Source organism: Gracilinanus agilis, chromosome 1, assembly GCF_016433145.1.
Source record: "Gracilinanus agilis isolate LMUSP501 chromosome 1, AgileGrace, whole genome shotgun sequence".
Taxonomy (NCBI): domain Eukaryota; kingdom Metazoa; phylum Chordata; class Mammalia; order Didelphimorphia; family Didelphidae; genus Gracilinanus; species Gracilinanus agilis.
In genome coordinates, this window is record NC_058130.1 from 204,141,454 (window position 1) to 204,163,899 (window position 22,446).

At 39.7% G+C, this 22,446-nt stretch overlaps 1 protein-coding gene across 1 annotated transcript in view; it reads left to right on the plus strand.

Annotated features, from left to right (window-relative positions):
• Nucleotides 1-17,565: 17,565 nt before the first annotated feature.
• The window catches only part of KPNA7 (karyopherin subunit alpha 7), a 29,688-nt gene continuing 24,807 nt past the window's right edge, over nucleotides 17,566-22,446 (plus strand). The window contains exons 1-2 of the mRNA XM_044657412.1: nucleotides 17,566-17,631; nucleotides 20,925-21,053. Coding sequence (XP_044513347.1) covers nucleotides 17,566-17,631; nucleotides 20,925-21,053 — 195 coding nt within the window. The remainder of the gene's footprint in view (nucleotides 17,632-20,924; nucleotides 21,054-22,446) is intronic.

Here is a 22,446-nt window from a genome sequence, read left to right on the forward strand (position 1 = left end):
TTAAAAACCCTTACCTTCCATCTTAGAGTCAATACTGTGTATTGGCTCCAAGGCAGAAGAGTGGTAAGGGCTAGGCAATGGGGGTCAAGTGACTTGCCCAGGGTCACACAGCTGGGAAGTGTCTGAGGCCAGACTTGAACCTAGGACTTCCGGTCTCTAGACTTGGCTCTCAATCCACTGAGCTACCCAGCTGCCCCCAAATCTAATTTTAAATACTTCCTAGCTGTGTGAACCTAGTCAAGTCATTAACTCCAATTGCCTAGCCCTTGCTGTTTTTCTGCATTGGACCTGATACTGATACTTAGTATCAATTCTGAGACAGAAGGTAAGGGTTTATTTACCTTTTCATGTTTCTCTTGATTTTTGTGGTTGGATATCGAACTTTCCATTTAGTCCTGGTCTTTTCTGTGCAAATGCTTGGAAATTTTCTATCTTGTTGAATGCCCAAACTTTCCCCTGGAAGTATATAGTCAGTTTTGATGGGTAGGTGATCCTTGGTTGTAAACCCATTCTCTTGCCTTTCTGAATATCATATTCCAAGCCTTGCGGTCTTTTAGTGTGGAGGCTGCCAGATCCTGTGTGATCCTGATTGGTGCTCCTTGATATCTGAATTGTCTCTTTCTGGCTTCTTGTAAAATTTTTTTCTTTTAGTTGGAAGCTCTTGAATTTGGCTATTATATTCCTGGGGGTTGTCTTTTCAGTGTCTAGTGTAGAGGGTGATCTATGGATCCTTTCAATGTCTATATTGCCCTCTTGTTGTAGAACTTCAGGGCAATTTTGCTGAATAATTTCTTTTAGTATGGAGTCCAAATTTCCATTAATTTCTGGTTTTTCAGGAAGACCAATGATTTTCAGATTGTCTTTTCTAGACCGGTTTTCTTGATCTATCAGTTTCTCATTGAGATATTTCATGTTTCCTTCTATTTTATCTGTCTTTTGACTTTGTTTTATTTGTTCTTGCTGTCTTGATAGATCATTGGCTTCTACTTGCCCAATTCTTGTCTTTAGAGACTGGTTTTCTGCTATAAGCTTTTGATTTTCCTTTTCAGTTTGGTCTGACCTGTTTTCCAGCTGTTTGATTTTGGTCTCCAATTTGTTTATTAATTCTTTTGATTTGGGGGCATCTTTTTCTAATTGCCCAATTCTAGCCTTTAGAGACTGGTTTTCAGCTACAATCTTTTGGTTTTCCTTTTCCATCCGGTCATTTCTGGTCTTTGATTTACTTGCCTCACTTTCCAATTGTGAAATTCTGCCTTTTGAACTGTTAGTTTCTTGCCAGATCTCTTCCATCTTTCTCATGATCTCAGATCTAAACTCTTCAAGACCTTGTGACCCATTTTCATTGTTTTGGGAAGGTTTGGATTGTTTGTTCTCCTCTACTGTTTCCTCTGTTGTCTGGATTTTTTCTGTGTAAAAGTTGTCAAGTGTTAAAGGTTTTTTATTCTTCATCTTTCTCTTTTTGTTTTCCTGATGGCTTGCCATTGTAAGCTGAGTTCCCTCTCAGCTTTATGCTCACGCCCAGGATCTGTCTGTGGCTCTTTAGAGATTCCTGAGATCTCAGGTCTAGTTGTTCTGGGACAAGCCTCCTGGTGGTCTCCTTGCTCATTCTTCTGCCTGAAGCTCCTTTAACAGTCTCAGGGAGCTGCTTCTGCAGTCAAGCACCCCTCTGTGCTGGGTCCCCACTCAGGGTCCACTCCTGCACTCAGAATCAGCCCCTTCGTCAGCGCCCCAGTCCACGCTTTAATCCGTGCCTCAGCCTGCGTCTGTGTCAGCCCCTTTGCCTGCGCCTGGGCTCAGGGTCTGTGCTCAGAGTCCGAGAGTTCCTCAGCCTCCCAGGGGGTCCCAAGTCTTGCTGCTCCCAGGAACAAGCCCTGGTGAGCTGCCAATGACCCAATGAGTGCCCCAAACCTGCTCCGACTCCCGTACACTGGCTTTGGCATTGTAGGTGGTGTGGGGTGGGGGAGGGGGTTGCTCTGCTCTTGTTTTCATGGGAGCTGTTTCACCCCTTTATAGCATGGAAATGCCCCATTTCCATGTACCTCTGATGCTGCACCCTGTTGTGGGGTCCCTTCTTTCCTCTGGATTTGTTTTTATGTCTTCTTGAGGAGTCCTATATGTGTGGGTTAGGAGAAGTCAAGCAGCTGCTTTTTACTCTGCCGCCATCTTAACCTGGTGTCAGAAGGTAAGGGTTTAAAAAAAAAAAAAGAAATTAAAACAATTCTGAGGTACCATTTCGTCTCTATCAGATTGGCTAATATGACAAAAAAAGAAAATGACAAATGTTTGAGGGAATGAGAAAATTAGGACACTAAAGTACTATTGAGGAAGCTGTGAAATGATCCAACCATTTTGGAGAGCAGTTTAGAACTGTGCCTTCAGGGCTATAAAACTGCATATCCTTTGACCCAGTAATACTCCTACAGGGTCTATATCCCAAAGAGATATTATTTTTTCATTTTTTCTTTAGAGTATTTTTCCATAGTTTCCTAATTCATGATCCCACACACACACTCCAGCTCTTTCCTTCCTGCTCCTGAATCCAACAAGCAGTTCCACTGGCTTATACATGTATCATTGTTCAAAACATATTACTGTGTTATTCATTTTTTAAAATTTTTATTTTTAATATTTTCCCTAGTTACATGTTTCATGTTCTTTCCCTCTCCCCCAAATCTCCCTAGCCCTGATTAACCAATGCACAATTCCACTGGGTTTTACATGTATCATTAAGGCCTAATTTCATATTATTGATAGTTGGACTAAAGTTATCATTTAACATCTACATTCCCAATAAATCCCCATCAGCCCATGTGTTCAAGCAATTGTTTTTCTTCTGTGTTTCTCCTCCCACAGTTCTTCCTCTGAATGTGGCTAGTTTTCTTCCTCATAAGTCCCTCAGCCTTGCTCTGGATCCTTACATTGCTGCTAGTAGAGAAGTCCATTATGTTCGATTGTACCATAGTGTATCAGTCTCTGTGTACAATGTTCTCCTGGATCTGCTCCTTTCACTCTGCATCAGTTCCTGGAGGTCATTCCAGTTCACATGGATTTCTTCCAGTTCTTTATTCCTTTGAGCACAATAGCATTCCATCACCAACAGATACCACAATTTGTTCAGCCATTCCCCAATTGAAGGACATTCCCTTTTTCCAAATTTTTGCTACCACAAAGAGTGTGGCTATAAATATTTTTGTATAAGCCTTTTTCCTTATTATCTCTTTGGAGTATAAACCAAGCAGTGCTACGGCTGGATCAAAAGGCAGATAGTCTTTAAAGCCCTCTGAGCATAGCTCCAAATTACCATCCAGAATGGTTGGATCAATTCACAACTCCACCAGCAATGCATTAATGTCCCAATTTTGCCACACCCCCTTGTGTTATTCATATCTGCAGTAGAGTGATCCTTTAACATTAAAATCCCAATCATATCCCCGTCGCACTATGTGATTGATCACATATTATTCTAATGCGTTTCCGTTTCCACAATTCTTTCTCTGGATATGGACAGCATTCTTTCTCCTAAGTTCCTCTAAATTGTCCTGGGTCATTGCATTGGTACTAGTACAGAAGTCCATTATATTCTATTTTACCACAGTGTATCAGTCTCTGTGTACAATGTACTCCTAGTTCTGCTTCTTTCACTCTGTATCAATTCCTGGAGTTCTTTCCAGTTCACATGGAATTCCTCCAGTTCTTTATTCCTTTCACCACATAGTATTCCATCACCAATATATATCACAATTTGTTGAGCTATTCCCCAATTGATGGGCATCCCCTCATTTTCCAATTTTTTGCTACCACAAAGAGCGGGGTTATAAATATTTTTGTACATGTCTTTTTCCTTATTATCCCAAAGAGATTTTTTTTTTTAAAGAAAGGGGCCTTTATGTACAAAAATCCCATAGCAGCTCTTTTTGTGGTGGCAAAGAATTGGAATTTGAGGGGATGTCCATCAATTAAGAAATGACTGAATACATTGAAGTATATAGTGATGAAATACTATTGTGCTATAAGAAATGATGAGCAGGATGCTTTCAGAAAAACCTGGGAAGACTTATATGAACTGATGCAAAGTGAAGAGAGTAGAACCAAGAGAGCATTGTACTCAATAGCACCAATATTGTATGATGATCAACTATAGATGATTTAGCTATTCTGATCAATACAATGATCTAAGTCAATTCCAAAGGACTTATGATGAAAAATGCTATCCACTTTAAGAGACATTACTGATGACTTTTGAATGAAGATTAAAGCACTTTTTTCACTGGATTTTTCTTTAATTTTGCAACATGGCTAATATAGATATATATTTTGCAGAATTTCACACATATAATTGATATCACATTTCTTGCCTTCACAATAGTTCAGAGAGGGGAGGAAAGAAGGAAGAGAATTTGGAACTAGAATTTTTTAAAATGAATATTAAAATTAGTAATGAATTATTTTTTTTAAAAGTATTGTGTTAGGTATCAAGAATCTAAAGATATACAATAATAACAACTAGCATTTATATAATGCTTCAAAATTTGCAAAACACCTATTTGAGGAGAGTTGGAGAAGTCATACAAGGATTTAAAAAGAGATCAAAACTAGGGTGTGGGGGGAACAGCTAGGTGGCTGAATGGATATCGAGCCAGGAGATCCTGGGTTCAAATATGACCTCTGACACATCCTGAATGACCCTGGGCAAGTCACTTAACCCCCATTGCCTAGCCCTTAACCACTCTTCTGCCTTGGAACCAATAAACAATATTGATTCTAAGACAGAAGGTAAGGGTTTAAAAAAACTTGGAAGGGGGCAGCTGGATAGCTTAGTGGATTGAGAACCAGGCCTAGAGACAGGAGGTCCTAGGTTCAAATCTGGCCTCAGATACTTCCCAGCTGTGTCACCCTGGGCAAGTCATTTGACCCCCCATTGCCTAGCCCTTACCACTCTTCTGCCTTGGAGCTAATACACAGTATTGATTCCAAGGTGGAAGGTAAGGGTTTAAAAAAATAAAAAATAAATAAAAAATAAAAAAAACTTGGAAAGACCTCTCTGAAATAATGAAGAAGGAAATGAACCAAGGAAATATTACATAAAGCTATAGAATTAATATTAGAAAAATACTTATGAAGGTCCACTCCCAGAGAATGAACTAAGAAATGCAAACATGAAAGACAATCTATATATGTATATCATTCTTGTTTAATTGTTACATTAATTAATTTAGCAATTACATATAATAACAAATTTCCACATAAGTTTTCTGAAGTTATATGATCCAAATGGTCTCCCTTTTCCCCTTCCTTCCCCTCTCCTGAAGCTGGCAAGCAACTGAATCAAGATTATATATGTATTATCTTATCTTTTTGTTGACTGATGCCTTCTAAGGTTCAGGGATGGAAGGGGGAGGCTGGGAATAAATTCTATTAAATAAATAAATTTTAAAAAGAAAAAAATTTTAATAGAACAAAAAAATCAGTCAGTTTATAAACTTCGATTAACTGCTTACTCTATGTCGGCATGATGTTTAGCTGGAAATATAAAGAAAGGCAAAAAATATAGCCCTTGTCCTCAAGGGCTTAATGAAGGACACAACATTTAAACTACTATATATGCATACAAGATGTATATGTATGTATATATGGATATATAGTGTATGTCTCTATATATGCACATGTATATATATTATATGTATACACACATTCATTCATTACATACACATATATGTATACATTAGAGGTTATTTCAGAAGGAAGGCACTCTACTATTCTTCCAGTAATAATATTAATAATGATAATAAAGAACTTGTTATTATACGTCCTGCCTGGTTAACAAATTGGTCATTAACCAAGGCTCACATTTACCTCTACAACCCCACCCAGATACGATCTCATCCAAATAAACATTATCTGCAGGGATGTGCTGGGGACTGCTTAAACCTGCTTGTTAAATTTTACACCCAGGAAAATCAGCAATTCCTTCAAATCAGAGCCTGATTTAGTGGTTTGTTGATTGCCTAGACTTAGGAGAGTGCTGGAGAGAATATAAATAAGGTAGATTAAACTTAAAAGTGTGCGTGTGCATACATTTTTTTCTGACATTTAAACATTAACCAGGACATTCCTTCCTGTAAAACACTGTGCTAATCACTGGGGTACCCAAAGTCATAAAAAAAAATAGGTCCTCTCCTACTGGGAAAAAAAAAGGCTAATTGATCTTGCCCAAATCAGAGAAGTACTGGAGACTTTTAAACAGTCTTAGGAGGGGCAGTTAGATAGTACAGTGGCTAGAGAGCCAGCCCTGAAGACAGGAGGACCTGGAGTCAAATCTGGCCTTGGATAATTCCTAGCTGTGGGATCCTGAGCAAGTCATCTAACACCAATTGCCTAGCCCTTTCCACACTTCAGCGTTTATTTGGGAAGACATGAAACGATGTGGCCATCTCCATCATGTCTCTGTCCTCAGCCTGCTATTCTAGAGACCTTGGGGAGTTTCCTTTTGAGTGAGATCAAGGGCAATTTCTCTTGGTTGAGCTGAGTTATCTCATTCCCAATAAAAGAGCTCTTTCATTCTGGAAAAAAAAAAAAAAGATAAGAGTTTAAAATGCTTTAAAAAAAAAAAAGAAAACCTACAAGGAAGCTGAGTGGCTCAGTGGATAGAAAGCCAGCCCTACAGAGGAAAGGTCCTGAGTTCAAATGTGACCTCAAACACTTCCTAGCTATGTGATCCTGGGCAAGTCACTTAACCTCTAATTGCCTAGCCCTTACAACTCTTCTGCCTTAGTATCAATTCTAAGACTGAAGGTGAAAGTTTAGTTTTTTGTTGTTTTTATTCTTTTAAATCAGTTTTTTCATTGTTTTTATTCTTTTAAATCATTGTTTTTTATTTTTTATTGTTTAAAAAAAATTTTTTTAACCCTTACCTTCCATCTTGGAGTCAACACTGTGTATTGGCTCCACGGCAGAAGAGTGGTAAGGGTAGGCAATGGGGGTCAAGTGACTTGCCCAGGGTCATAAATCATTGTTTTTTGGTGTTTTATTCTTTTAAATCATTACCCTTTGTCTTAGAATTGATACTGTGTATTGGTTCCAAGGCAGAAAAGCAATAAGGGCTAGTCAAGGAGGTTAAGGGACTTGCCCAGGGTCACACATCTAGGAAGTGTCTGAGGTCACATTTGAACCCCATACTTCCTGTCTCCAGGCCTGACTCTCCACTGAGTCACTTAACCATCCCTGGGGTTAAAATGAAAACAAAACAAAACAAAAGAACCAACCCCCCACTATTAGGATTGTTGCCTCTGACCTCGGGTAAAGTTTCCCGTGTGAAATTGTTCTCTTGTTATTGGTAGGACTTTTGGGGTTTTGCCCATCCAGTCCATGAGAACTTAGTTTCTCAAATTCTAAATGGCTACACAAACGCTTTCTAAAAGTCTCTTATTTACTCTCCTCGAAGAGGATAGCTAGCTACCACGGGTTCCTCACTGGCAGAACTCTTTCAGAGGATAGCGACATTTCAGTTAGTTTTGAAAAGCCCTGAAGACATTTCCCCCTTTTGCTCAGGCCTGAAGGCCATGTGCGTGATGGCTGCTTTCTGCAGATGGGCTTCCAGAGTGAGGAAATCAGGCTCTCAGAATCTCTACCATTCAGGGCTTTGTTAGCTTAGTTCATCATTGGGCGAACTAGAAAATACCAAAACAGGTTTTTTAAAAAAAAGTCCATTATACAGATATTTGACTTGTCTTTCCCCAGGCCAAGTTAACAAAACTCAGGAGCTTGTGGCCAAAGGCTCCTGCCTCTCCTTTCCATTTAATGTTTATAAGTATAGACATAGTTTGTATGTGTATAAATATATACATGTGTGTGGTATATATGCATACACACATATATATATAATTATTCTCACTCTTTCCACTTGACAGGGCATGTATCTGTGGGAGCCTGAGCCTCAGGTTTATGCGGGAGGTGGGAGTTAATGGCCTTTTATGAATCTTCTTGCTCTACTATTTCATTAAAATAGTTTGCTTTGAGAGCAGCTAGGTGTCTCAGTGGATTGAGAACCAGGCCTAGAGATGAAAGGCTCCTGGGTTCAAATCTGGCCTCAAACACATTCAGTTGTGTGACCCTGGGCAAGTCACTTAACTCCCCTTGCCTAGTTTTTACCACTCTTCTGCTTTGGACATAATACATAGTATCGATTCTAAGAAGGAAAGTAAAAGTTTTTAAAGGAGGGAGGGAAGGAGAAAGAGAAAGACAGAGACAGAGAGAGAATGAATCCCACAGGTGTGAAACATTATATTTATTTTTAGATTTTTTTTCCACCTGTATTTGCTAATTTCCCCTTCTCTCTGTCTCTCTCTCTCTCCCTCCCCTGTAAGGAGGTGGAATAAGATGTTTTCTCATATCTTTTCTTGGAGACCAAGTCTATTCTCATCAATTTTGCAAAATTCATTTTGTGTTATTTTGTGGCAATTTTTTTTTCCCCATTTAAATTGTTGGAGTCATAGATTTGTATTCTTGGTTCTGCTTCTTTCACTTTGTAAGTCTTCCCATGCTTCTTTATACTGATCATACTTTCTTACAGCCTAGTAATAATACTCCATTATATTTGCATGCCACAACTTAATTAGCCATTCCTCAGTGGATAGGCACCTTCTTTGCTCCCGGTTTTTTGCTGTCACAAAAAGTACTGCTACAAATAATTCAATGTGTTTGGGACTTTTCTCCTTATCAATGACCTCCTTGGGTTATAAGCTGGGTCATGGGATGTCTGCATCAAAGGGTGTGGATATTTTAGCCTATAGCAACCTTCTCAAAGTTGGAAGAGCCAGCCATTCAGAGGCAGCCTGCTGCTTCCTTTCTACTGATTTTCACTGGGGTTAAAGGTTGTTTTATTTTTTTTTTTTAAACCCTTACCTTCCATCTTGGAGTCTTGTTTCTAGGTCTGGCTCTCAGTTCACTAAGCCACCTAGCTGGCCCCTGTCTGTCTCCTTTCAGGCTTGGTTTTTGATCCTAGAAAAATGATAGGACTGCAGTTGTTGAATGTCAGCTGAAAATTCAAGTTAGCCAATCTTCAAGTACCTAGTAAGTGCAAGGCACTGGGTCTGTTACCAGGAATAGAAAGAGGAAAGGAAAACTCTGCCCCTGTCCTCAAGGAACATACTTACCAACTAGGGCCTTTCTAATGGTTGGGTAAGTCTTCCTTTTCTCTCTTTCAGAGGTCTGCATAGGGGTCTCCTTGGGAAGTGTCCTCCCTCCCTGGAGAGGGTCCTTGTGCTTTGCCTTTACTAGAGGTAGTCAATCAGTAGAATAATCAGGGGATCACCAACTGGTGTGTCTGCTGGAGGCCCAGTTATCTGCTTTTTCTTTCTTTAAAATTGGCCAGAAGGATGGGGCAGTTTGCTTTGGGGGAGTACTTTGGTTTTTCTCAGTTTGGGACTTCTTCAATGAATGAAGACAATATTTTGATTTGCTGAAGCAACTTCTGGTGAGTGTAAAGGGAGTTAATTTGTGGTCTCTCCCCAAGATGCTGAAAAAAACATTCTTTCTCTGCTTGTAGAGGTTTCTTATTTCTTCCTCTTGCTTCCAGTCCTAGAATACTAGTAGCTCCTTCTTTCTCTGGGTGATTAGAGAGCTTACGTGCCATGGGACCCTTGGGTAAGATAGGCTAGAAGTTTAGGGTGAGCTCAAAAAGGGGGACTATTAAAACCAAATCTACTATTTAATTCTGTAAACTAACAGTGTTTTTCACTCTCGATATTTTTTATTTTACTTTACCTTACATTTTATTTTACATTATTTCTAAATACAAATAATCTGCATTTGCCTGTAAATTAACCTAAATCAGAGTTAATTACACAGCACTGGGTTGAAGACTTGGGTTTGAATCTAGACCTAGAGCAAGTTCTGTCATCTATAACATGATGGGATTGGGCCAAGTTTTGTGGTAAACACCTGTAATCACTGATGCTGGGGAAACTGAGGCTGGCATATCTCTTGAGTTTGGGGTTCTGAGCAACAGTGGGTGTGAAAGTTAATCAAACATCTTACCACTCTACTGTCTCACAACAGATGCTAAGATGGAAGGTAAGAGGGAGGTATATGTTACAAGGTATTAAAGGAAAGGGACTAGAGAGGATAAGAGTCAATTATTTTATGGAACTTACTCAAACTCAGTTAAAGGAATATTTTTAAACCCTTACCTTCTGACTTAGAATCAATACTGGGTATTGGCTCCAAGGCAGAAGAGCGGTAAGGGGTAGGCAATGGGGGTTAAGTGACTTGCCCAGGGTCACCCAGCTGGAAAGTGTCTGCAATCATATTTGAACCCAAGACCTCCTATCTCTAGGTCTGACTCTCAATCCACTGAGCTACCCAGCTGCCCCCTATATTTAGTGATTTTGCTGGATAGATGTAGTAGAAAAGTTCTGTCTCCTATTTAAAATGGCATCGGTTTTTTGCTCTAGTGATTTTTATCAAACAATTTTTTTTAATAGCCAGATTAGGTAGACTGTGAAAAGGGTTCAATCTGTGACTTATTAATTTTATGCTAGAAGTCATTAGCAAGGTAGAATCATAGAGCTTTAGGGATAGAGACTTCAGGGGTCATCTAGCCTAACCCCTCCATTTTTACAAAATGAGAAACTGAGATCTAGAGAAGTGGCATGTCCAGCTAATAGGTATCTGAGACAGTATTTAAGCCTAAAGCCTTTGGCTCAAAAGTCCACAGTACTAGGGGGAAGCAGGTTGACTCAGTCCTGGGTTCAAATATGACCTCAGACACTTCTTAGCTGTGTGACTCTGAGCCTAGCCCCATTGCATAGCCCTTACCTCTCTTCTGCCTTTGAACTAAAACCGGTATTGATTTTAAGATGGAAAGTAAGGGTTAAAAAAAAAAGTCCACAGTCCTGGGGCAGCTAGGTGGCTCTGTGGATAGAGATCTAGGGCTATAATGGGGAGGTCCTGGGTTCAAATGTAGCCTCAAACACTTGGTAGCTGTATGACCCTGGGCAAGTCACTTAACCCTGTTTGGGTTAAGTATTGATTCTAAGACAGATAATAAGGGCTTAAAAAAAAAGAGTTAGCCTCTTTCATTCTAGTTGTTTAAAATGTAAAAACACATTCCCGCCTGGCTTCATCTTGTGTATTTACAACCACTTTAAAGGACCAGATCTTCTCTAATTTAGACCCTGCTATTTCGTATTGGTTTGATTTGTTTCTACCCTCTAAAATAGGCCTACAACATAATTACTGTACTTAAGACCATTGAGACTTCTTCTGGATATACTCAATTTCACTTTTTTTAAAGCTCTGCCTCTTAATGAGAGGTTTCCACTGACTCTGAGAGAACAAAATTCAGCTGGATGTGTGTGATTACTCAACAGCGAAAGAATCTCCAAATTGGGCAGCCCCAAATTTATTAAAGGCTTGCAGCAAGAATCTGGGGGTGGAACGGGGAGAATCCATATTGCTTTCACATATACAGAATAGTTTAGAACAAAACTTGATAAATTGAGGAGCCCAGTGATTTTCCCCTCTTCTGTCTTTCCTAGAAATCAAAGGGAAATTGAGGTAAGGGGAGGGGGGGGGGGAGAGACAATGGCTACCTTATATTGTTGTACAGTACTGAATCCCAGTTGCATTTTTGAGACCCCCAGCTACAGTCATTAGGGATCTACAAAAGAGTTCTGAAAGCCCTTCTGGAAGGGTTAAGGGGGAGCTGAGCACTACTGGCTAGGGAAATGACTGGGGCTGTAGATAGCAAGCTCTTATAGCACAACTCTTCTTCCTCAGTCTCAGCCAGAGGGGTCAGCTATGAATTATTTCATCCAGGGGAAAGGCCAAAAGAAAAATCCAGTTGGGAAAGGGGAGGCAGGACCACAAAAAGAGACCTTAAAGCTCTATATACCACTTATACTCTAAGTGAGATAAAAGGATGCACAGGAAGGAAGAACAAGACTGGGCCAGAAAGGAGTCCACCTGGGGCTAAGCAGATATGCTAAACTCTACTATTATTCACTCACTGAAGGAATAAATGTCATCACCTTGATCTCAATTCTTGTACCGGGGAGCAAAGCCCTGGTTGCAATAACCTAGTTATAGCTCTCTCCCCGCTATTCCTTCCTTCTCTACTACTTCTGCAAGTAATCAAGTCAAAGTAACTAGCATTTTCTTAAACATTTTTTTTTAACTCTGACTTTCTGTCTTAGAATCAATACTGTGTATTGGTTCCAAGGCAGAAAGAGCCAAAAGGGCTAGGCAATGCGGGGGAAGTGACTTGCCCAGGGTCACCCAGCTAGGGAGTGCCTGAGGTCAGATTTGCACCCAGGTTCTCCCCTCTCTAGGCCTGGCTCTCAATCCATGAACTATGATCCTTTAAACCAGTAAATGACATCTTCATTGCTTGGCTTAGAGTCTTTAGCTCCTGAGCTAGTGCTGTAAACACTGTCTTCTTCACCTACCATTCATTTCCCTGCATTATTTAAGCTTTGACACACTGCCGGTAGTAAGGCTAAGTGCAACTCTGGAGCTTTTCCCAAGTTTTTGTGAAGCTGATGCTTCTTTAAATAGGACAAATGATGGTGATATACTATTCTTGACACTAAATGACAATCACTTTTTTTTTTCCAATGCTGGAAACCATTCAGAATTTTACCTTCCCTTCCTGGGCTGAAAATGATGACTAATATAACTGGTAACTGGGATGATAAAAGCCTTGTTAATGTTAGCTACTGTGGCATGCTGGGCCCTTGTGCCTTCCCTAGTGTTTACTTTGTAAGTGGCACGTGAGCTATGGGGATGCTTTAAAATAAACTTTTTTTTTTTTAAACCTTTACCTTCCATCTGAAAATCAATATTGAGTATTGGTTCTAAGGCAGAAGAGCAGTAAGGGCTAGGCAATGGAGGTTAAGTGACTTGCCCAGGGTCACCTAGCTAGGAAGTGTCTGAGGCTAGATTTGAACCCAGATTCTCCCAACTCTAGGCCTATCTACTGAGCCACCCAGCTGCCCCTTAAACTAAACTTCTAATCAAAAAACATATTTTGCCAAGATGTGGCTTATAATCTCTGTGTGAGCTATTTGTAAACCTCTGAGGAAAAGAAGATAGCCCTTTCTAGACCCTTGCCTTTGAGGTAAGGAGAGAAAATTCCATTCCATCAAGTCTGCTTCTTTGGAGGAAGGAGAATAATGCCATTCCATGAAGTACTAGATTCCCTCCTCTGTGATTCTGGGGAAAAGGAGAAAGAGCCACTTGGGGGAAGGGGGGTCAGAAATATTCCTTTAGTTCCTAGCACTTATCTATCCCCTTACTTGAACCTTCCAAGAACTGAGAGAATGCCATCCAGAGTTCAAACTTCTATGGAAAACGAAAAACAATCTGAACTCATTCCTTAAGATTAACAACCTCTCCCCCTCCCCTGACTTAACCCAGATGGCAGGGATTCTAAACTGCTGTTATCATTCAAAGGCCATCCTCAGTTTTCCATTGCCATTTTAAAATTCAAAACTATTTTCCCAATTTGCATGTAACAACAATTTTCCACTTACCTTTTCTGAAATTATAAGATCCAAATTGTTTCCCTTCCTTCCCTCCTTATTCTGGGAGACAGTAAGTGATTTGATCTGAATTATACACATATTATCATGCAAACTATACGTCCATATTGGTCATTATTGTAAGAGAATACTCCTCAGCTGGGTAGCTCAGTGGATTGAGAGCCAGGCCTAGAGATGGGAGGTCCTAGGTTCAAATCTGACCTCAGACACTTCTCAGCTGTATGACCCTGGGCAAGTCACTTAACCGCCATTGCCTAGCCCTTACTGCTCTTCTGCCTTGTAGCCAATACACAGTATTGACTCGGAGATGGAGGGTAAGGGCTTTAAAAAATTAAATAAATAAAACCAAATCTCCCAAATAAAAACACAAATAACCTAATGTGAAAGATCATATGCTTTGACCTGCATCTGACTCTAACAGTTCCTTCTCTGGAGGTGGAGAGCATTCTCTGTCATAAATCCTTCAGAATTGTCCGGGATCATTATCCTGTTGAGAGTAGCTAAGTCTTTCACAGTTGATCATTGTATAATATTGCCGTTACTGTGTACAATGCTCTCTCAGTTCTGCTTATTTCTCTCTGCATCAGTTCATGTACATCTTTATTCCACAATAATATTTCATCATCAATATATACCATAATTTGTTCAGCCATTCCACAATTGATGGACATCCCCTCAATTTGTAATTCTTTGCCAGCACAAAAAGAGCTACTATAAATTTTTTTGTACAAGTAGGTCCTTTCCCCTTTTTTATGACCTTTTTGGGATACAGACCTAGTAGTAGTATTACAGGATCAAAGGGTATGAATTGTTTTATGGGTATATTCTAGATTGCCCTCCAGAATGATTGAATCAGTTCACAACTCCACCAACAATGCATTAGTGTCCCAATTTTGCCACATCTCCAACATTCATCACTTTCCTTTACTGTCATATTGATCAATCTGATAGGTGTGAGGTCCTCTGTCCTCTAACTCCATCAATGTCCCATTCTAAAGCTACCTATTCCTTGTTATTTCTATGAATTTTCTCCAATTTCACTACAAAGAGAGAGGGCCTCAAATTTAGCCTAGTCTATAAAAAATAAGTTGTTATTTTGTTTTAAAAACCATTTTAATATTTTAAACTTAAGAATTGAAATGACAAAATTAAATATCCCATGGATTAAACAGAGGAAGGAAAAAAGACTGCCAATTAGGTTCTTGTGCACAGTGCTTGGCACATAGTAGGCACTTAATAAATAAGGAAAGAAGTAAGGGAGGGAGCAAGGAAGGAAAAAAGGAAGGAAGGGAGAGAGGAGAAGAAAAGAGGAAGGAAGGAAGTTGGATGCCATGGGAGAAACAAACTATCCAAAATGGGATGAGGTGTGCATTTTTAAAAATTCATAACACTAAGCTTCCTTTTGGATTAGAAATTAAGAGAATCCTAGGAAGTTATAACTAAGTACTGCCTATCTAAATTCCCTCGCAACTATTGACAACTTTGGAATCTAAGAGACTTTGAATAAAATAATATAACCCTGCCCCTCCCAATAAATAAAGATACCTACTCCTAATGTGCCCTCTAGAATGCCTGCTCCAAAGGTAACAAACTTGCTTTCATCTTAAGTCTTTTCCTTTCCCAGTCCTTTCATCCTTTGGCTCTCACTGAGACCTAGTTTCCTCTTGATGATATACACCTTCCTGGCTTCCCTTTCCGACACTGGCTGCCCTTTTTACTCATTCTCCTGACTCAATGGGAGAGATGGGAGAGTTGGATTACTCATTGCTCCCCAATGCCACTTTCAGGTTCTCCTTGTACCACTATCTCTCTGTAATTTCCTCTTTTGACTTTCACTCAAACCTTCTCTACCACCAGAAAAGTGCTGGTAAATGTTTAACAACTAGTTCTAATGAAATAATACACACTTTTAGGTTTAATCTACAATTACATTTTTTCCCCATCACTTTCCTAAATCTATAAAAATCAAGATTTTTATGAGCTGACTCCAACATGCCCTTCCTTAGCTCTCAATCAACATTCTGGGAGAGATTGCTTACAGACCTCCAGGATAGTCCCTCCACTTCTTCCTTCAAAGAATCAATCTCTCTTCTCCTCAATTCTAGCCCTCTAGATTATTTCACTTGGTGATTTTCTGGCTCCCATGAATTCAATTATCACCCCTATGCTGATGATCCTCAAATCTACTTATCCAGACCTAAATTCTCTGCTGATTTTCAATCTTGCATCACCAGCTGTCTACTGGACATCTCAAACTGGATGTTTGGTAGACATCTTAAACTCTTCATGTCCAAAACTGAACAAGTTATTTCCCTCACCCCTACGTCCTCTCTTCCTTACTTCTCCGTAACTCTTGAGGGCATACTGTCTTTTTAATTACCCAGAATTCCAACCTAGGTATTGTACAGTCAGCTATTAGGACAGAGTCAGTCTGAGTGAGTGACTCCAATGTCTTTGCTCAGCTTTGGAGCACACATGGAGAGAGTCATTTTAGGACTAATTCCATCTCCTGCAGACTATCTCCATCATGTAATGGATGCTGTAATGGGAAAGGGATAAAGAGAATCAAATCCTACTTCCTCATTGAAAGGTAGCCCAATCAGGATTGCTTTACCTGTTTATTGGGTGTTCAGGGATGTCTAGCACTTCTGGTGTGAGGACTTTCCAGCCATTTTCACCTTTGGTGTCCACCCGTCACCCAACTCTTACCTGTGGCTCCAAGAACCTACAGCAATGCTCCAGCAACTACACTGGTTGGCAGGCTAAACCCAGGTTGAGGGTAACTGATGGGCCTCAAACCTGATAGTAACTTAGAGGGATGTTTACTTCAAGCATATGAAGGTTCACCCTTTACCCCCCCAGGAATGAGTGGACCAGAACAAATTACATTTAGAGAACTTGTTTTACTCCAGCCTAATAAAAGCCTCCCCCATTCCAACTGTTTGATGCCTTAGGGCCAGGATTTCTTTCCTTCCTTCCTCTCTCTCTCTTTCTTCCTTTCTCTCTGTTCTTCTTCCTTCCTCCCCCCTCCCTTTCTTTTTCTCTTTCCTTCCTTCCTCCCTCCCTTTCTTTCTCTCCTTCCTTCCTTCCTTCTTTCTTATAAACCCTTACCTTTCGTCTTAGAATCAATACTAAATATTGGTTCCAAGGTGGAAGAGTGATAAAGTCTAGGCAATTGGGGTTAAGTCACTTGACCAGGGTCACACAGGTAGGAAGTGTTGAGGCCAAATTTGGACCTAGAATCTTCCATCTCCAGACCTGGCTCTGTCCTATGAGCCATCTAGCTGCCCCCATGTAGTAAGCACTTAAGGGTTTATTGACTGGCTGTCTGGCCTTGAAGGCTAGACATTTAAGATAACAATTGTTGGCCGGTTCTTGTTTTGTATAGAGGCCTACTCTTACTTCTGCAGCATTTACTTAATCATCCCTTCTTTCTGAAACTCTTCCTTTTGGCTTCTGTGATAATATGTTATTTGGATTCTTTATCTTTATACTCTGAAAGGCAATGAAGTACAGTGACTTTTTTTTTAACCCTTAATTTGTATCTCAGAATTGATACCAAGTCTCCATTCCAAGACAGAAGAGTGGCAAGAGCTAGGTAATACCATTGTGTTATAAAATCATAGCCTTTATTGTCTATATGAGTGATGGGCAAACTATGGCCAGTGGGCCAGATGCAGCCCCCTGAAATGTTCTATCCAGCCAGGCAAGTAGAATATAATACATTGAAACTTCGAAAGAGTTGCCTTAGAAACTGACTGACAGATGAGCATTTCCTTTCCTTTGGCCCCCTCTTTAAAAAGTTTGCCCATCACTGGTCTATACCACTCATCTGGCACTAACTTTTTAGCCTGTCTTGTATTTTTATTTTTGGATGATAAAAAAATCATGCTTTAAGCTACTTGAAGACAGGAGTGAGTATATATCTTTGTATCTTCACCAGGGCTTGACACAAAGTAAGTGTCCAGTAATTATCTATTGATTCTCTTTTGCCTACAGGTTATTTGTGTCTTCCACAGCCAACATGTCTGCCTCAGGAATCCAAAATGAGAGGATAAAAAAATTTAAGTACAAAGGACGAAATACAGATGTAAGTATAGAGTCATGGAAGAGAAGATTTAGTAATTTAGCATAAAAACTACTTGAAATGAGCAAAGTCTTTGGGCATTTAGAGGAAAGACAGAATTTCAAAAGTCCATGGATCTCCATGAAAACTTTTTGGCCACCTCTTCTTTTTCATACATGAAGAAAATCTGTCAGCTTAAAATATGATAGCTCTGGGTTAATTAAATTAATTTTTTTTAAACCTTACCTTCGGTCTTAGAAGCCATGCTAAAGAATGGTTCCAGGGCAGAAGAGTGGTAAAGGCTAGGCAATGGGTGTTAAGTGACTTGGCCAAGATCATACCAAGCCAGAAGTGTCTGACGTCAAATTTGAACCTAGGACCTCCTGTCTCTAGGCCTGGCTCTCAATCCATTGAGCCACCTAGGGGCCCCATTTTAATTATTTTTTAAGAAATTTCTTCAGTAGAAAGTCTTGGTTTTTTTTTAGGCTTCAAGTCTACTCTCTTTCAACCTCAATAACTCCAGTGGTAGGTCAGATTTGTACAACACCCCCTCTATTGGGAATATAGCCAATAGCCAAGAAGAAAGCAAAATTAAAAAAAAAAAAAAAAGTACAAAAACAGGAACCTTCTGGGCAGGTAAGAAAGATGTCACAAAGCCAATACACAAAAGCTCGGGTACTTTAATCTTAGTAGAGAATTTTATTATTCGTTATTATGTTATACATAATTCTAGCAAAGTTTGTTAGCTGGCTTCCAAGTCCTTCAGAAAAATAAGGAGTGGCAAGTGGAACCAACTAGAACATCCAGGCTCAGTAACAGTCTGACAACAAGGGAGGCCATATATGGCATTAATTATTCAACAAGAATTTATTAGAGCATGAGGCCTGAAAAAGCAGAGGCAGAGGCAGCCAGGTGGCTCAGTGGATAGAGCACCAGGCTTAGAGACAGGAGGTCCTGGGTTCAGATCTGACCTCAGACGTTTCCTAGCTGGGCAAGTCACTTCACCCCCATTGCCTAGCCTTTATTGGTCTTCTGCCTTGGAACCAATTCTTAGTATTGATTCTAAGACAGAAGTTTAGAGCTTTAAAAAAAGAAAGAAAGAAAGAAAGAAACAGAATAAATAGCTCAGTCTTCTGAGGCTATGTAGTGTAGGCGTGAACAATTCTATAGATTTTCATGGATAGAACAATAAGGGCATTGTTGAATCATAATAAAAGAATTAATATTCATCATAAGGACCTTTGTTCATCCAGAAAAGTTTTAGTATTCTCTATTTGTAACAGAGTAGGGAAGAAATCTCAACGCCTACTACAAGAGGAAGTAATGGACCAAAATAAGATCATGGGCCAACACTGACATAATTATATTAAGTTTGGCTGAAAATGACCTGAATATCTTCTATCAGAAGACATCTGACAAGTTGGTTAGCTAGGCATTTCAGTGAATAGAGTGGCAGGCTTGGAATCAGGAGGACCTCGATTCAAATCTGGCCTTAGAAACTTCCTAGCCATGTGACCCTGGGCAAGTCACTTCACTCACCTCCATTGCTTAGTCCTTCCTGTTCTGCTTTGGAACCAATAATTTGTACAGCGTCTAAGACAAAAGGTAAAGAAAGGTTTAAAAAAAAAAAGACATCTGATAAATAGCTTTGAAAATGACATATAAACTCAAAAAGGAAAGTAAAACATTTATAATAGTTGTTCATAGCTTCTTATACAATCTCCCTTTTCTGTTTTACTTTGTATATGGAAATGCTCATTTGGAGTTGGTTAAGTTCAGAATTTTTTTTTTAACCTTTATTTTCCATCATTGAATCATTACTGAGTATTGGTTCCAAGGCAGAAGAACGGTAAAGACTAGGCAATGGAGGTCAAGTGACTTGTCCAGAGTCACACAGCTGGGAAGTGTCTGAGGCCAGATTTGAATCTAGGACCTCCCCTCTCTAGGCCTGGCCCTCAATCCACTGAGCTACCCAGCTGCCCTCTAAGGTCAGAATTTTTAATAAAAAAATGTTAAACCCTAAAAAAACAGGGCATACATATATCAAAAGTCAGAATGGACCACAAAACTGGAGTTTAAAAAAAAATCAAGCTATTAAGTTTAATTTAAATTAGCTTTCTGCTGTCAGTGGTGATAAATATAAGGACTAACCCTGGCTTGTAATGTATTGTTGCCCTTTTGTGATGTTGTGATAGAACCTGGGGTGTTAAGTCTGTTTGCCCACCCCAAGACATCATCTTTATCATCTTTGAGAAGCTAAGAAGAATATTCTATCTGGTCATCTTCCTTGTTCCCAATCACAAAGTTTTCTCTGTTACTCAAATGGGTTTTAATAACTTTTGCCTAAGAATGAGGTGACTCAGTGGATGGAGAGCCAAGCCTAGAGACCCAATGGGTTCAAATTTGCCAGACATAGGGGGGCAGCTGGGTAGCTCAGTGGAGTGAGAGTCAGGCCTGGAGACAGGAGGTCCTAGGTTCAAACCCGGCCTCAGCCACTTCCCAGCTATGTGACCCTGGGCAAGTCACTTGACCCCCATTGCCCACCCTTACCACTCTTCCACCTATGAGACAATACACCAAAATTAAGGGTTAAAAAAAAAATTTGCCAGACATGGCTCTTCTGCTTTGGAACCAATACTTAATATTGAATCTAAGAAGGAAAGTAAGGTTTTAAAAAGAGAGAGGAGGATGCTGCTGGGTCGCTCAGTGGACTGAGAGTCAGGAGGAAATTCTGGGAGCATATTTGGCCTCAGACAGTTCCCAGCTGTGTGACCCTGGACAAGTCACTTAACCCCCATTGCCTAGCCTTACCACTCTTCTGCCTTAGAACCAGTACTGATTCCAAGATGGAAGGTAGGGTTATATATATTTAAAAAAAAAAAAAAAAAAAAGGTGAGAGAAAGTGTTTTAACTTGTTATTGAAGTGAATACATATATATTTATAAAACTGTACTATTTTATATTTTTATTTATATTTGTCATATTATTGTTAAATTATAGAAATATACTCTTAAAGACCACTATTGTTGTTGGAGTTTAGCAGCTCTAAATTGGGTCCAGGTTATGAGACTTTCTAGCTGTGTGACCCTGGGCAAGTCTCTTAACCCTGTGAATTAATTTTCTCATCTGTCAAATGGGGACATTGATGCTTAGCTTTATTGTGAAGAAAGCTCTTTGAAAGCCTAAGAGCCCCAAGTAAATTACTCTCATGGAATTATACATTTCAGTAAGTTAGATAAACCTGACTTTTCTTTTTTAACTTTGCAAATCAGAAGGGTGAACCAGAGTTCATTCTTGTGGATTTTATTTCTAATTAGCTGATAAGACAACAGAGGATTGCAGTCTGCGTGGAACTCCGGAAGGCAAAGAAAGAGGAACAGATTCTTAAAAAAAGAAACATGTCTAATACCCTTCAATCACTCCTATCTGAGAATCAGGATAATGAGGTAAGTTGGAATAAGTGAAATGGACCTGTGGACCAGTCACTCCAATTTAGAGGTTAAATAGAACCATCTCTGATCTTGAGATTAGAAGATGGGTGAGAACCCTAGCTCTGATGCTTATAATAATAATAGTAGTAGTAATAATAATAACAATAATGATAATGATGATGAAAAAATAATAATAATAATTGGTGTCTGTATAGCACTTTAAGGATCCCAAAGCATGCTATATACATTGCTCTGAGTCCTTCATTAGCCCTGTGAAGCACATGCCTGTTTTTACCTTCATTTTACTGACGAAGGAGCCAAAGTTCATACAGGTGAGGGGACTTGCTTAAGGATCATGCAGCTAAATAAATAAATAAACAAACAAACAAATAAATGAACTCTGTGTATAAATAAACAAATAAATGTTTCAAGCAGGCTTCAAACTAAAATCTTCTTGAAACCAACTCCTTTTCTACCATATTACCCTTATTTTCAGTTTGAAAATAGGGATGTTGTTTGGTCGTTTTGGTTGTGTCCATCTTTTCATGGCTCCATTAGAGATTTTCTTGGCAAAGATACAGGAGTAGGAGTAGCTAGGTAGCACAGTGAATAGAGTGCTAAGCTTGGAGTTGGGACTGTGTGAGTTCAAATGTGGCCTCAGATACTTCCTAGCTGTGTGAGCCTGTACAAGTCACTTAACCCTGTTTGCCTAGCCCTTCCCTGGTGAACCTCCCTCCCCCATTTCCAGTGCCCAGAGGGCAAATTTAAACGGTCTGTGAGCCACTGTGCATCCCCACCCCCATTATCAGAAAGAGAGAGAGAGAGAGACAGAAAGAGATGAGGGAAGAAGTGCTTGCTTTGGGTGCTGGGAAGAGGGGGAACAGAGCAACTCCCTGAGTGCCGGCTCTGCACAACGTGCCACATCTTCACCAATGCTGGCCTAGCCCTTGCTACTCTTCTGTCTTAGAACTGATTCTAAGATGAAAGGTAAGGATTATTTTTTTAAGATACTTGAGTGCTTTGCCATTTCTTTCTTCAAATATCATTCATAAAATGGAAATAATATTTGTATTATTTGCATTGCCTTCTTGACTAAGTTGGTTTTTTTTTAAGAACTTTTTTTTTTTTTAAACCCTTGTACTTCGGTGTATTGTCTCATAGGTGGAAGATTGGTAAGGGTGGGCAACGGGGGTCAAGTGACTTGCCCAGGGTCACACAGCTGGGAAGTGGCTGAGGCCGGGTTTTAAGAACTTTTTAAACTGGAAGATGCTGTAATTAATTGCTGTAAAATGAGTTGATATCCATGTAGAAGTGGAAGGGAAGAATGGAAGGGAAGCTGAGGGGCAAAGAAGGGTCATGGTACTATCTGGACCCAGTGAAAATGGAAATTGCCAAAGTTGGTGTCATA